Source organism: Platalea leucorodia (assembly GCF_965183815.1).
Source record: "Platalea leucorodia genome assembly, chromosome: 2".
Classification (NCBI taxonomy): Eukaryota; Metazoa; Chordata; class Aves; order Pelecaniformes; family Threskiornithidae; genus Platalea; species Platalea leucorodia.
This window is the reverse complement of record NC_138824.1, coordinates 2,960,430-2,976,468: the sequence shown is the minus strand read 5'-3', so window position 1 is coordinate 2,976,468 and position 16,039 is coordinate 2,960,430. Positions and strand designations below refer to the sequence as shown.

Here is a 16,039-nt window from a genome sequence, read left to right as displayed (position 1 = left end):
TTTCTTTTAAGTGGTAAAGATTAAACTTCTCTGTTTATCACATTGGTCCCGCTTTTTTGCTAATATTCACATTTCTGTCCTCTAACTTCCACTAATTAATCTTGAAAGACTCTAAACTACATACAGCCTCGTGTCAGCTTTCATAACATAATCATTTACATGAAAGTCTTGAAAATCATCAGTGGATGTCTTTGTGTATGCACATTCATGACTCAGAGGAAAATATTACCAACTTTTATGTCTCTGTGCGTGTTATCTTGCTTGCCCATTAAGCCTGGTCACAAGCAATAAACTTAAGGAAGAGGAACCGTGACATTTTATATAGTGCTTCATTGAGTATAATTGAATACAACTTTAACTGCTGGCTCCCCATGTGAAATTCTTCTTTCCTGCTCCTTAGAAAAGCACGACTGTAAGCTAAAGCTCTCACTTTGGCATGCTGCAAAGTCTGCTGTGTAAGGTTTTAGTTATACTTGCTTGAAAAAATACATTTGAAAACTACTATTTTAGTATTTTCATAATCACAAAGCACTCAATAAAATGCAAAATGGCATCCGCCTGCCCATTCTACTCCAACATGTACCTTCCTTGTTTCCATTCTTGCTGATATGTTTGGGGGAAAAAAAAAATCATTAAGCTCCTTTAAAGCAGAACACAGAGACTTACTCTAAGATGACAAATTCAAAGGAATAAGTGTGATATGTTTAGTGGAAAGAAAAAAAACAAGCTACAGGTGCCTGTTGTGTAATCACGAGCAGAGATCATCCGAGAGGAGTTATCAAGTAGTAGGAAACTTGTTGTGAGTACACTCAGAAGTTGAGCTCTGTTCCTCCTCAGAGCAATACACTTACACACTAAGGAAAGCACACACCGACCAGGCAGTAACTGTGAACAAAACAGCTTCTGCTTTGTGAGGTTCAAAGTGTGCCCTTGTAAAAATATGTGGATATTTTTCTTACGACTATGGAATATTACTTTTCAATAGTGTGTAGGCTTCTTAAAACACGGCCCTAATACACCCTGAGTTTACAGCAGATATTCTGTTCCTGTATATAAAGAGCAGACTGCTCAGCTGGCAGAGAGCAGTCATAACTTTACCAGTGACTCACAAAGACAATCTTAGTTCAGAGAACATTAACTCGGTGCAGGGAAAAACCACAACATTTACTAACTTGTAACAGGTTAACCCCATTTGGAGTTGTTTCTGCACCTCCTGTTTCCACTGTACTCAAGGCTATTCTTGCTTCACTTAAGACATCTGACGTGTCAGCGGTGGTAAGAGCCTGTGCTGGGGAAAAGCACAAGGACTAGCAGTGAAAAAGGGAGTAACAAGCTAGCAGGCACGTGGAAAGGCAGCCTTAGGATCTGTGACGGTTGTGCCAAAGATGCTGAAATTGAACAAGTCCCGCTCTGAATTCAGAAGGTGGAGAACACTGCAGAAGAGTGATCCAAACTGCACGCAAGACTGATTTTAACCAGATGGTCAATATGTGCCTTTAAGATCTAAGATAACAAAGAGGATTCTCAATCTTAAACGCTCACATTTCTTTTGGAATTTTTATGTTTTGCTTATTTAATCCTGAAGGACTGCGACAAACAAAGTTTTTATTAATTTCATTGAGCCATGTGTTCTGTTTTATAAGACTCGCTGGGATACAAGTCAGATGACCAGTGTTACCCAGCTGTACCGCCCTGCGGGAACAGAGGCAAACCCGTAATAAACCACACAACATACACATGCATGACATTTTTAGACACATAGCTCACCTCCCCTTTCATGGCATGTTGCTTTGGACAAAAATTTTATTCTTCTACTTGTGATACCACAATGACAGAACAGTTTCTTCCATCGTGAACAAGAACATTATTATGCTTAGAGCCACAAAGCACACACAAGGCTTCTACTAACGTTAATACGTTCAAGACCCAAGTTTTTCCAGCCTCACAAGAGGAGGTTTTCATTGCCATTTCTCATGGGACTATATAAAAAAAAAGAAATAGCAGCAGTTACCTGGCACTTTTAATCATCTCTGAGTAATTAGAATAGAGATGGCAACTGATCTGCCATCTGAACCTGCCTTCTTTCCCATCTCTCCTGCTTGGGGAATTCCCAAGAATAAGCATCTCCTCTCTACCTGCAGTCTTAATTCCAACAAGCCAACATCAACTGCTGTATTTCAGCCTGTCCCCTATTCATTACTGCCACACTTCCTAAGCAGACGTCAGCTGCTGGATAAAGAGCTCTTCAGCTTAAACCTGGTCCAAGAAAAACCAGCATGGAAGTCAGAAGGGAGCCCGTTACTAACAGCTAGTCAAGAAGTTCTCCTCTTGCATTGAAGGCACCCAATATTCAAATCAGATACTATTCTTAGCACTGAAATCTTGTGTTTAACACAACTGGATGCCACTAACCACTGAGCAGTTCTACGAACAGGGGACTGTTGGGTTTTTGAAGTACACAGGGCAACTTAGTTTCAGTCTATTTACACATAAGGAGGTTTTGCTGATAGGCAATGAGTAAGCGAACAAGTATGAGTAGGTCAAGGCTTAGAGTACTGCTGATTTACATAACCAAATAGATCTACTTTTTACGAAACTCAAGCGAGACCGACAAATCAAAGTGTGCACTCAAGTATCAGAATGCAGATTAGCGCAAGCCTAAGAGGAAGAATCTCTAATTTCCTCGTAAACTGTCCAGGCAAACAGGGGTGGAAAAGGAAGAAAGCCCAGCTAAAAGGAGCGGCTAAGTGAAGCGTCAACATTGGTGTTACTTCATGCTGCAGACTCTATGTGAAGGTTTCTAGAGTACTAGGCCTCATTAAACCCTCCCAAGAGAGTTGTGAAAAGGGAAAAGCAAGGCAAAGGTTATGCGCTTTGTTCACAGAAACTCTGATGGGGAAAAGTAATCCCAAATCAGCCTTTTAAATAAAAAACAGGGCTGAAAGTCTACCTTTTCTCCAAGTTAAAACTACAGAACAGGCACCCGACCATCACCAACGGAATTCAATTTTGAGTTCTTCAAGGATCTCGCAACACTTCACAAATGCGAAGTTTTAAAAGAGTCAGTTTGAACATTTGCGTAAGAAAAAGCATCCTGATGGGTATCAAGCTTACAGGTACCCAACTACACCATTAACAGGACTCTTAGGAAGCTGATCCATTGGAGCCAGTCTTTAATGAGATTTTTTTCTAGCATGTTATTTAGTCAAGTAGCACACATCTTAGGCATAACAAACACGCAGCTATACCTCAAACTGAAATTAAAAGCATAATCTTACTACAGTAAATCGCATTTGTAAGGTTACAAAGAATGTAGGCATAGTACTAAATTGTCAAGTTTGGTTTAAAAGTCTTTCTATAAAAAAAAAAAGAAACTCAATAGATGCATTTCCAGTCAATACGGAAAACTAATGGTGGCTGGCTGCCATCATTTCTACTCTGGCTGAATCATTACGATGCAAGCAGCTAAACAGAAATATCAGTGACAAACCAAGGCAAATTTCAATTTTCAGTTCCAGATGTATTCTCGAATATGTTTAAAAATATTTGTGGCCTGGGGGCAGTATGGGATGAGCAGGCAGGAGCTGCAATGCCTGCCTTTGCCAGCTGCAGCTGTCCAGGGGCCTGAAGACATTTCCACGGGCTCTGCGACGCCTCTGCAGCAACCCAATCCAAAAGCCGCCGTGTGCCACACGAGACCACCAGCCATCGCTCCGTGTTGCTGAAACTACCTGTTCATCCAGACACAAGCGGATCATCTCATAAAGCTACAGGCACAAAGAAGTCTAATGCATCCTCTCTCAGCAAGTGCAAACCACCCCGTATCTCGGTTGTGGTAACGCTTCCCTCTAAATAAACTTCATCCCTCCTCGGGGTAGGAAGACTGTCGGAATTACTTTCCAGTGTTGATTTCAGCCTGATTTTCTACGATTCAAGGCATAACAAAGGAGACTATGCCTATGTTCTGCTGAAAGTAAGTCTCAGAAATTTCAGGGGTAGATGGTAGAGAAAAGCCTCTTGCAAGGATTTTTTCTTTTTCAGATCTACAGTTTAAGGTGAGGTGGCTACAGTTTGGATCGATCAAGTTTGGTGGTTTATTTCCTTATAAAAAGTATTAGTTACTTCTTAATAAAAGAAAGGGTTTTAACCGATCTCTTACTGACTTTTGAATATATGGACTAAACCACTGGTTTTGCTAAGACGGCACGGGCAGAAGTTTGCTACTACAGTGTCTCCAACCAAGACTGCGCACTAATACTGATGCTTTTAAAAATCAGAAAACTGACTACAGAGAAAAGGTCTTTTAAAGATTCCTTATGTTGCCCACAGATACTGATTCTGGAAAACTAAAGGTCTGTTTCAAAGCTAAAAATTTGGAATTAGTCTAATTTCAGTGTTTTAAGCATTAGGAGCACCTTTCTTACAACCCATAAATAAAGTGTCCTATTCTACTCGAACCGCTAAGAACTTCTCTTCACCGTCCTACCTTTTTCAGCTGACCTTAGACAAGTACTTATCAGCCATCAAGATCTCATTTAATTTTATAACCTCAGTTAATCTTTAGCTGTTTTACATAGTAACTTCAGTGCCTGATGAACATGTAGTAAATCACCACAGGACTCTTGGTTCAGTCAGATGGTAACTGTTAGGAAAAGCTGAAAGAATCTTTATTCCATACATTTATTTCAGACCTCAAGTATCTCTTATGAATTCAAGTCCAAATACATTTACTGTTGTGTTCTGTGATTTATGAACTCCTCTGTATCCAGAAAAATCACATATGTACCAATATATTGGTGGCCAATTTTTATTGTCTATAACCGCCTGTCTTTAATACAAACTATTTTTAAAGCTTAAGGAATTGCTTCATTTTTAACTGCTTTCACCTGCTTCTACTTTGGTATAACACCATATGTTTTAGATCTTTTATTCTCTCTTTTGTTCAGACTTCTGCCATATCCCAAATTATATTAAAGTCTCAAAGTTTAATCTCTACTTCAGAAAGCTTTTTAGGGAAGAAGTCAGTAAAATAATGATTTTTACACATCACATCTAACTGTTTCCCACAGGCTGAAGTGTGACACAATTTAAATAGCATATTACATCCCATTTGGCAAGCGTAGGTAAAATTCCAAATCTAGTTTGGAATTGTATTAGATAACCTTAATTTTCAGAGCGATGCAAGAGTTCAAGGACTGCTAATACTTGTAGCTTTGCAAGCTAAATTAACAGCAAGGACATTTATGTTTTAAGAACACTTAATTATCCAGTAGGTAGCTGAAGATCAGAAACTTAGTCCACCGACTAAATGAAGGCGATACCACTGGATTTTCACATCACCATACCTGCAGTACCTGTGATGCCTCCCGCCCAACTGCATCCCCCGAATTTGTCAGAGAACAAACTTGACGTGGCTTTTTCCTTCACTTCTTATTTTCAAGGACAGTAAGCAGAATGGCTGCAGGGAGATGACTGCAGAGCAGACTTGGCAGAATGGAGCTGAAACCCAATTATTCACTATTATACAGATAAAGAACTGATGTAATTTCTGTGACTGTAACAGTCACTGGTGTGATAGCAGAGAGTCATCCATCAGGGATGGATGTTCCCATCTAGGGAACAACTGTGCCTCACACAGCTCTACCAAAAAACAGGGCAGTTTGGAAAATTATTAATTTCAAGCTTAAGCCTGTGGATAGGACACCCTATACAAGGACAGAACTAAATAGCCCAATCCAGATAAGCTAATGACCTGAAAAAGTCACAAGCTCTTGCTTGATATGACTGAAGTATGAGGAGTGTACAAGAACGAGGTTTAAATATTTACTGAAGTTTGAGTTATTTCACCCTCAGCCCCTTTTGGGGGGCTGCGAGGGGGGCAGGCAGGGGAGGAAGGAGCTGGTGTTTTCCCTCCGACCTAACCACAGCCTGTTTGCTCACTGGAAAGGAATGTTGCATCCAGAGGAGAAAGCTTGTGCTATTTAAAAGCGCTGGGACTTTTCTCAACCAGAAGAAAGCAAACCTTGAAAGCCTTTTAAGTGAGAAGGACGACCATTGTCCTCTTGAAACCACTATTCCCCAGGACACTTCGAATCAAGTATTAGGAAAAGCAGGCTGCTAAAGAGCCACAGGCACCAAAATACCCAGCAGTCCAACCTCTTAGCCCTCCACCAGAAGACCAAGGCAGAAGAAGCTTTGGCTGGACAGCTTCAAAACCTGTTTCCTTCTCAGCTAAGCTGCACCACAGTTATATCAGCTTCAGAGCAGACTGGCACAGCTCTTAAGTAGCAGACCCAAGCAACCGAGTGCTTGTTGGAAGGAACACCACTAAAATGCAATAGCATGAAACTGCCTTCACCACCAGACTTCTCAGTTATGGAGATGCAACGCAGAGCACTTCGGATCCTTCTTAGATCAAGCTACCAGTTGATGGTGGAGGCCACAAACTGACCTTAGGGTGACCACTAGCCTACCAGGAACAGCTAACTAGTCTGCCAACATCCAGCATGACTGGAAAAGTTTTAAATGAAAAAGTAAGACCCCTACCTGGCGAGCAAAACTGAAAACAAATGAAAAGGCAGAAAAAAGGATTACAAGTGTGCACTTTGCTTTGCTAGAGATGGGATTAAGACATGAATATGAATCACAAATCACGAGTGAGTTCAGATTTGATTACTGTATGGTTTTTAGTTTCTACTTGAGAGAAAAAGCCATACTTGTAAAACAAACTCGATGACAAAAATACAGACTGCCAAAGGAAAAAAGCATATCCTCATTCAAGCTTTACACAACACAAGGATAATTAGTTTACTGGGAAAGGAAAACATATTGGCAGTTTAACGTTATGAAATGTATTTTCAAAATGCCTATCTGAATAGCTCAACAAGAAGATAATCGAAAGCAGAAGCACTGCCATCTTTCTATTAAGAAGCGTAACTGCTGTGACCTTGCTCTTGGGGAATGTACAATAGCTTCAATATGTACAGGCTGTATACAGGAAAAGACAGCGAAGACCCAGATTACAAACGTCAGGCCGTTCTTGATAAGACAGTCACCAATTTCTACAAGAGGGTATCGTTCTACTAGTTCAGCAAATAACGCATTCAAACACCCCAAAAATACAGCGGGCAATCCACGGAAGAAGTGACACTGATGCCTTTTTGTCGATCGTGCATTTCCGTGACATATTTCAACTTGAATTGCAGGCTTGCTGCACACACGCGGTGATGGATATCGCGACGCAAGGACTATCTGTAAGGACAGAGCAGCCAGCCTCGCTATCGGAACTTTAAATCTCCCTGCCACTGAAGGATCGTTTTTAACTAGAGGACACTTTATACAGGTCAAGTCCCTGCTTATTGAAAAATGAAGTAATGTTTTGAAAAATAATCTCATCAGGAGTCTAGTGTTCCAATGGGAGTAAATTAAGACTAGTATGTCTTCACAGAAACATGGCTCAGCTGTAGATATCTGGGGTCAGTGGTCTCATCTACTGCAGTAAACAAAATCTGCTTTCTCAGACTGGCCAGGAGCATGTAAAAGCTTCTAGTTCCCAGAAATAGTATTAACAGTATGTAAATTCATTAAAGAACACCTGATCTAATTCTTAATCTATGCACAGTAATATTTGCTGACCCAATGAAGGCAAAAGCATTATTTTGGTGATCAAGCATAAAATAAGCCTGGATTCTAGCTAAATATCCTCAAGAATGTGGAACGTAAAAATACAGTTCAGGATAAGTTCATGGCAAAAAGCATTCTTTGAGCAATATAGTTGAACACTTAACACACACTCAATCTACCACAAAGAATCAACTTTGCTTTGACAGCTATTAGATTTCTCAACAAACCATCTCCCTCCATCTGATTTAAGTTTGCCAAGATTTCTTCCCAAAGCTGCCACTTTATTATCTCAGCCAAAGTACCAGATATGACTTAAGACTTCTCGATTGAGTGGGAAGATGTTAATGTCAGTGAAAAGTTATTCTTCACTTGCTTGTGTCACGATTTTTCAGACTGCTTTGTTGCAAGTGGCTTATGCGTTACCAGGCACAAAGCAATACCCACCTTCGGTTTAGTAAGTCTACTACAGCTGAAACTCTGATTTTCCCCTTCTTCGAAACAGGAGCAAGGCCACAGTAGTGAGGACCACGTTTAGACTAAGCTCATTCAAAAGTGGGTTCCAAATACTCCAAAATTATCCACGTGCCTGCTCAGCCACACTGATCTCTGCTTGTTTGCAAATCCACCCTGTCACACTTAAAAAGACTTGAAAGACAACACATTGAGAAAGGTAATTTGGAAGCAGATTTGTAACAGAACTAGCTTTGACACAACCTCTGCTTTACTCACAGGCCCGAGAAGTGAAACTTTTTACATCAGAACTTACGCTGTCAGTAACTCCGACTGCGTGACTTAACGCTGTGTGAACCACACGCAATATAATGGAAGTTTTCTTTATCAGTGCAAATGAGTATGCCTAAAAATACAACACCGACACATCAAATTAACTGCTTGAACGTGTGCAGATTAAAAGTACACCTGGCCCAACTTACTCAACTTTTCCACTTCCCTGAAATTTAGCTCCCTAAACTAATTAAAAGCAACCCAAACTGGGGTAAACCAACCTGCTGGGCCGAATTCAAGACTCAATCAACAAGCCATGCAGATACGTTAACATTCACCACACACCGTGCTGCAGCCCTTTGGCCCCACGCTTGCATCTCAGCTTTCCCTCTACAGAGGCTGTATCGGGATAAACTCACTCATGGCTTTACATCCATAGGGAATCCAGAAGTATTCTGAAGATCCAACAAGGGCAGCTGCGTTTCATGCTTGATACGCTCCTCAGTTGCTACCAGACTGCCTCATCCCAGTGAAGGATGACCTGGTTTTTATTATTCATACCTTTGCACTTCCCACATGGGCTACAGCAATGAAATGAAACTGGTCTTTAGGTGGCCAGCACCCAGAGAATTACAACTAGTTTCGAGCACTGCAATGCCTCTGTGATACAAGAGGTCGGATGCACTCAGACTCTGTTTCCAGATCAGGTCTGATGCCAGCAGATCTTCACAACCCTGGTTCAAAACAGCCACTTCTAGAACCCCTACCTAAATCAAACATCAAGATAAAAACTGACTAATAATTACAATCTTCTGGCATGCTTCAAATTCTCAATAATGATGAAGCTGAGCTCTAGAAAAAGATAATTTTCATAGAATCACAGAATGGTTTGGGATGGAAGGGACCTTTGAAGCCCATCCAGTCCATCCCCCTGCCATGGGCAGGGACATCTTCCACCAGATCAGGGTGCTCACAGCCCCGTCCAGCCTGGCCTTGGATGTTTCCAGGGATGGGGCATCTCCCACCTCTCTGGGCAACCTGGGCCAGGGTTTCACCACCCTTATCGTGAAAAATTTCTTCCTTATATCTAGTCTGAATCTACCCTATATTTTGAGGTATAACTCCACATCATAGAAAGAGTTGCCAGGAGATTACTTCAGGATCAGACTGATCACTTCTAGCTGCAAACACAGCGTACAATTTTGATCCTGTTTTCTGCGAGGACACAGTAGACAGACATTTCCTACGTTCAGTGACAACAGAAGGTGTTCAGCCAGGACAAGACGTAGCATAATTTAGAAAGCCACGGCAGCACGCTCAATTTCACTCCTCCTCATGCCATTTCATACAACTGTTTGGTCCCTGAAGTACATAAAAAAGTCATAAAACATAACTGCAAAGATGTCAGATGCCTTTGACTGCAGGTGCCCAAGACTGCATCGCAGCTGTTTGTGCATCCTTTGCCCTGTTGATGTCTGTATTTGCCAAGCAGAGTGGAAGAGAAGACCTTAAATCTTTCTATAAACTGTAAAATGCCAAGGAAACCTTTACAGTAGTTTACTGTTATCTCAGATCAGCTAATGCCAAGTATTCCTGCAAAAAATACACCAAACTAGATGAGGCTTCTTCCATGACTGTCTAGGACCTGTTTGTTTTTTTTTATTTTATTTTTAAACTTTATGTATATTTCTGACCTTTATAACATTAAGTGGCAACAAGTTCAATATTTAAACACACAACACAGAAAAAAAATAGCACTTCTTCGAGATCAGACAACTCTGAAATGCATGTACGTGCTGTATGCGACTTTTCAAGCTATGCTTGAAAACTACGATGGTCTTTTTGCCTTTTAAATACAAAACCTTTTTAGATCATGTATTCTACCCCTTCATTTTTTTCCCCTAACCTGAAATATGACTTTGAGGCGGTTACTTTCTTACTACTGCTAGTCTTCTAATCCTCCCTTAACACATTTTGGTGGGAAGAAGGTGTAGCATGAGCCAGAACAGACTGCATGTACTATTTGATTTCTCGTTACTATTACTACAGCGAAACAACATTAGCAAAACCATTTCTTGAAACCATTCTCGTTTCCAAATTATCTAGCAGGGACATAAGAGTTCTCGAAAATATTTTAAAAGACACAGTATGAATGAGAATGCAAAAATACAACAGAAATAATTTCTCTGAATGCGCATTTCACTTGTCCAGACATATGTAGGGTACCAGAAAGGCGACTAAACTCCAAAGAATGTCATTTTTCTTAGGGGAGTATACATATTTCCAAGCTGACGAATGTGATTTGATTAAACAAGTATTCTATGCTTAAATATTCAACTGGCAGGTTGTAGAAGTGTCATGTGAAGTTTCAATTATAAAAAGTAGCAACCCAGCATAGCGTTGAGTCAACAGAGATGCCAAAAGACTCCCAAACAGATGGCCTAAGTGTGCCATACTGTACTTACTTTAAAACTAACAAGGAGACTGATATGATTTCAAAAGATTCAGCAGCTTCCAGACAGAAAAACGCGGCCGTTTATTTTGCGAGATGTTTAGCTTGTATCTGCATGCACAGAAGAGAACTAAAGACTATCTAAAAAAATGACGACAACAGCAGCAACACCAACACAGGCAATTTCACAAAGTATGTCTCACCCCAGACATAACAATCCTTATTTTGCTCTAAACTGGAAGCTATTCTTTATTTAAAAATCTGGGAGCAGACTAACAGAAGCATGACATGCAGGGCTTGACAAACAGTGTCAGAACGTATCATAAATAGTTTAATCTCGGCATTCTTACTATGTTTATGAGAGTGCAATGAAGTGCTAGGTTTCAGTTCCACAAGAACAGTGCCAAGGAATTTAGGTGGTTTATTCAGCAACCATGTTTGTTTGTCACTGGAGTAAGGAACATGGTGCTGGCCTAAGCAGCTTAAATTCGGGAGTTATATATCCATCATTTGCTTGGAGATCTTTCAGACTGCAGAACTTCTGAGGAATGGTACTCTTTCTTCCTACATATTTGATGCACTCTGGAGATGTTGAAACAGACCACTGAAAAAGTGCCTTAATGAGATATTTAGTGAAAATTATATTCTTACCTTAGCTTTGTGCTTCAGATAGTCATAAAAGTAGATTTATGGGAGAAAACTTACAGCCTTTTAGTAGTATCAAAACGATTTTATGGAATACAAGAAGGGAACAGTTACTGAATAGTAACTAATAAAAAAATTAATATATCTGCAGTTACAAAGCTGACCCTATATTGTGTGCCACTGACAGGTATTCTGTACCTCATTCTGCCTTCAGTAATGCGGCCAGACAAGCGCTACGTTCTCACCGCAGCCTCCTACTTCTTTCGTACGCTCTCAAGTTCCAATCTAACCGTAATTGCAGCAGACAAACTTGAATACTTCTACGAGAACCTTGAGATTTAAGTGACTTGGATCATCCAAGTAAACAAATCTGAAGCAGATAAAGTATTTCCCAAACATAACTTACATTCTGAAAGCTCTCAAAATATTTAACCAGCTTATAATAAGTGCTTTACAAAGCTGGTAAAGAAACTTGAAAGTGAAGTAACACATTTATACAGTATAACATTAAAAACAAACACGTGTACTTGTGAAATTGCTCTCAAATGGAAACATCAGCTATGCCCCCAGTGCACGATTTTTAGAAGCTCTTAATACGGATCTCAGGGCAACCCTGCAGTCCAAAAAAAAAAAAAGTACGAAGCCAAGTAAAATGTTTAACCTAGTCAATAATCACGATGCTATGTGTTATAGTAAAGATTGAGTATAGAGAAAACCTCACTGTAATTACTCAACAGTTTATGTTGGAGTTTGAAAAGGTGCTAAAGGACAGCTGACTGAAATAAAGACATTTAATAATGCACGTTAATTACTATGTTCAATTCAGTTAGAAGCAGGTGAGAAACAGAGCTATTAGTTTAGAAAGAAAACTGCAAGTTAAGACATTTGAGGTTTTCTACAGCAACTGAAGTCCTTTGAGAGTTGGTAGGATTGACTCTCCAATAGCTGGGAAGACAAGATCTCAGGCAGGAGCTAATCCTGAAAAAATCTTGCAGAACACAGGTAAATGGCCCAACAGGGATTCATATACTTAGCTAAACTTTCTCCTTTTCAAAAATCTGTTGTGAAATAAAGTATTAAGTCATGAGGGTTTGGAAGGCTATAGCCTGAAGGACTAAACCTTCCAATCTGTCTCAGACAACAGGAAATTGGTTTAATCTTTATACACCCACACACAGGCAGCTCTACTCCTCAGAAATTTGTTTCCCAGATATAAATGTGCTCTTTTGCTACCCTTCTGAACGCGACGTACAGGAAGGAGCGTGACCATATGCCTAGAGAACTAAACTGAAGCAAACCAGATTAATGTTCTATTAAGTTACCTAGGAAGTGCTTGGACAAGTTATTAAAATGGTATCAAAATTAATTTGCAAGACATAATTATATAGTCATATTTTATTGTGTCAAACCAGGAAGATCTCAGTGAGTTTAACCCTTAAGGCAAGGTACCTCTGCTGCCCTGCCAAAGGTCACTGAGCTTCAAAGAGAAATCAGACGCTTCCAAGCATCCCAGTACTGTCAACTATGCACAATAAAACCCTTCCATCTTGAGTTGGTCTATTAGGAATTAGTGTTAAAATATTATAATACTTCGATTGCATACTTCCAAAGAGAAAAGTTATTTGGGGTTTGTTTTTTTTTTGACAGGCTTCATGTCAATAGAGACAGTACTTTCCAGAAATTCATTTCGCCTCAGCCATTTTCTTTGCTCCCTTTTCAAACCCTGCATATGGAAAAACAAAGTTACTGGTGCTGCAAGCCTGACTTTGCAGCCATCCACACACGCGCAGGATCAGAGCGGAGCAGCTGGCCTCCCGCAGCTGGTCAGCGCTGCATTCCTTCGAGCTCTGTGGTTGCAGGCTACAAAGTGAAGCTTAACCAATAATTGCCATTATTTTCGTATTAGAGCACACAGGTGCAAAGACAGTGGGAAAATAGGCAGAGTGCCAAAATGCAGGAGAAGGCATTCAGAGAGTGAATTTAAGGACAGCAAGATAGTTTCCTAGTAGCACAACAATAACAACAGTATAGCTACACGTTTAAAGACAATCATTGCAGAACAAATGAAAAACTCTTCATTGAATATTAAGTTGATTTATAGTAGATAACAGTTTACAGTGCTCTTTTTCAATTGATTAAAATCCTCTGCGTTAAAGCAAGCTATTTATTTTCTCATGTTTATCAACCACTACTCCAGCACTGGCAGTAACTCCTCAGTGCAGCTACGCTTGCTGTCTGCAGTTTATTCCCATAGCCAGTGGCAAAACATGAAAGGCAAGTTTTCCAATCACCAGCCAAAACATACCTATAAGACACACTAAGATTTTCTAGCATTATTAGAAGCCCAATCAATAGTATATGCACACCAACACACCTAGAATGGCAAAGCTGAACTACTCTATTAGATCACAGAATTCATAGAATCACAGAATCGTGAAGGTTGGAAAAGACCCTTAAGATCATCGAGTCCAACCGTTAACCTATCACTGCCAAGGCCACCACTAAACCATGTCCCTTGAGCACCACGTCTACCCGTCTTTTAAATACCGCCAGGGATGGAGACTCAACCAATTCCCTGGGGAAGTGGTTTCCAACATGAAAAACAATATTTCCAACGTGGTTTCCAACATGAAAAGCTCGGATGACTGTCCCATGGCTACTGAAAGCAGTCACAAATAACTTCAAACTTCACTTCAGACGACCCAAAACTGTTCAAGTTTTTTTTTTTTTTTGTTCGTGGTGATCTGTTGTTTTGAAGAAAGTACATAAGCATATTTACAACATACTTACTCTCGCTCTTTTTCCGTCAGTTTGTCATTGATATTATCTTTGATTGTAGACCGGGAGCCCTTGTGAATTATAGGATACCTGAGTGGCACTTGTAAGAAGTAGGATATCATTGACACCAAGTGAGCGGTGTAGCCCAGGGCAACAGCAATGCTTCCGTCATCTTTTGCTGTCAATAACAAAAAGATTCCGGTTTTAATCAACTGGATCTCGCCGCAGGCTCAGCACAAGTTCATCCTTATTGCTTAGGGAATGACATTAATTAATGAAGCTATCAGAAGTTATAACTTAAGAACAGATGCAAGCCTGAAACAAATCTAGACTGCTTTACAATTGTTTGCAGTTCACTATTTCATTAAAGGGCAATGTAAAACGGGTGATGGCTTGCTCTCCTTCCAATTTTACGCTTTCAAAGCTAAAAGTTACTCTTCTCAACATTTGGGTGGGTGGGGGAGGGTAAAGAAGAGATGGAAAAAGTGAAACAAAATTCCCAAGACAAAATTCAAGTCTTAAACTTTCTTGCTTTCTCTAGATGTAGTGACAGGTATGGCCGGGGTCAGGGAAAAGCTGCATTCCTCCATAACTTTATTCATTAGTGAGATCAGTTGGAGAGACACCGACCCCAGGGTAGGAACTCTGTTCTCTGCCAATAACTGGAAGAACTTAGATTAACCCATTGTTTTAAAGCATCATTTTCAATTTGACATTTAAGGTTTCAACCTTAAAGCTTCACCTGCTGGGAATACACACAGGTCTTGAGATTCAAATTACATCCTTTAGCCATGTAAGGGTTTTTCCTTTCTGTTTTTTCTCTACTTTTCTTCTTTGTAAGTGAAAACACCAATACAAACAACGTGACAGAGTCATCCCTTCCAAGGCACAAGGGAGTCCTGCGAAATCAACTCAAGGACCTTCTATGAAAGCTTATAAGGATGTTCAACGACAACTATGAAAACCTACTGAGCTTTATTAGAACACGACACAATATATGGATTTCAAAATTACACTCCTTTCCAAAAGGATTTTGTAAAAAGTGTTGAACATTTGCGGCAAAACTGGCTTTTTAGGGAATAAAGTTTTTTTGATCCTTCAGATGCCTGATTGGTTTTTTTTTAAATGTTATTATCTGCTAAGTGTCTGAAACGAGATACATGTCAGACAGCTGGAGTTCAAGTTTAACTGCATATTTCACTAAGTTGAATGCTTAGTACTTCTTCCTCATAATACAATATTTCTAGAGACCTTTATAAAGAATTAGTAATTCTTTTGTAAGGAATTAATACCAATAAACAGAAAATGGGCCAAAAGATGCATGCCACCGATTTCTCAAGAATTACCAAACGGAGTTCATTACCCCATTTAGTGCAATCAGGAAAACAAAGCAACAGACTGATTTTTATCATTCTGACAAATTAATTTGCTTTAAAGTTTATTCCTCCATTCTTCTAGCATCCGATATACAGGTTGTTAGCCCAAGTGAAGACCTCTGGGATGGCTTTAAAGAGTTAGACAACTGATAGAGGTTAATGGGAGGCCCAAGAAACCGCATGCCTTGCCGAGTGAGCAACTACTGGGAGCAAGAAATTCTCAAGGGGATTTTAATGAAGTTCCGATTCATGTCAAACATTTGCAGATGAGTACATGCAGTTACCTGTACAACTGTTATACTGACAGGCATATTATATATTTACTTCTGCAACAGGATGGCTGTAGACCGTTAAAGTAGAAGCTGACTTGTAAAAAACTCCATACTGTCAGGCAGCTTTAAAGTCTTACTTATGCAAGGTATCTCTTTGGTAAGTTCCCCAG

The 16,039-nt window shown here is 39.9% G+C and overlaps 1 protein-coding gene across 6 annotated transcripts in view; it reads right to left on the bottom strand.

The window, feature by feature from the left end:
* The window catches only part of UVRAG (UV radiation resistance associated), a 102,807-nt gene that overhangs the window by 35,537 nt on the left and 51,231 nt on the right, over positions 1-16,039 (bottom strand). For all 6 annotated transcript variants that reach the window (XR_014230637.1, XM_082335639.1, XM_082335640.1 and 3 more), the window contains one exon: positions 14,234-14,399. Coding sequence is in view for 5 of the 6 variants with exons in the window: in XM_082335639.1 (XP_082191765.1) it covers positions 14,234-14,399 (166 nt within the window). In the remaining variant the exon portion in view is untranslated. The remainder of the gene's footprint in view (positions 1-14,233; positions 14,400-16,039) is intronic.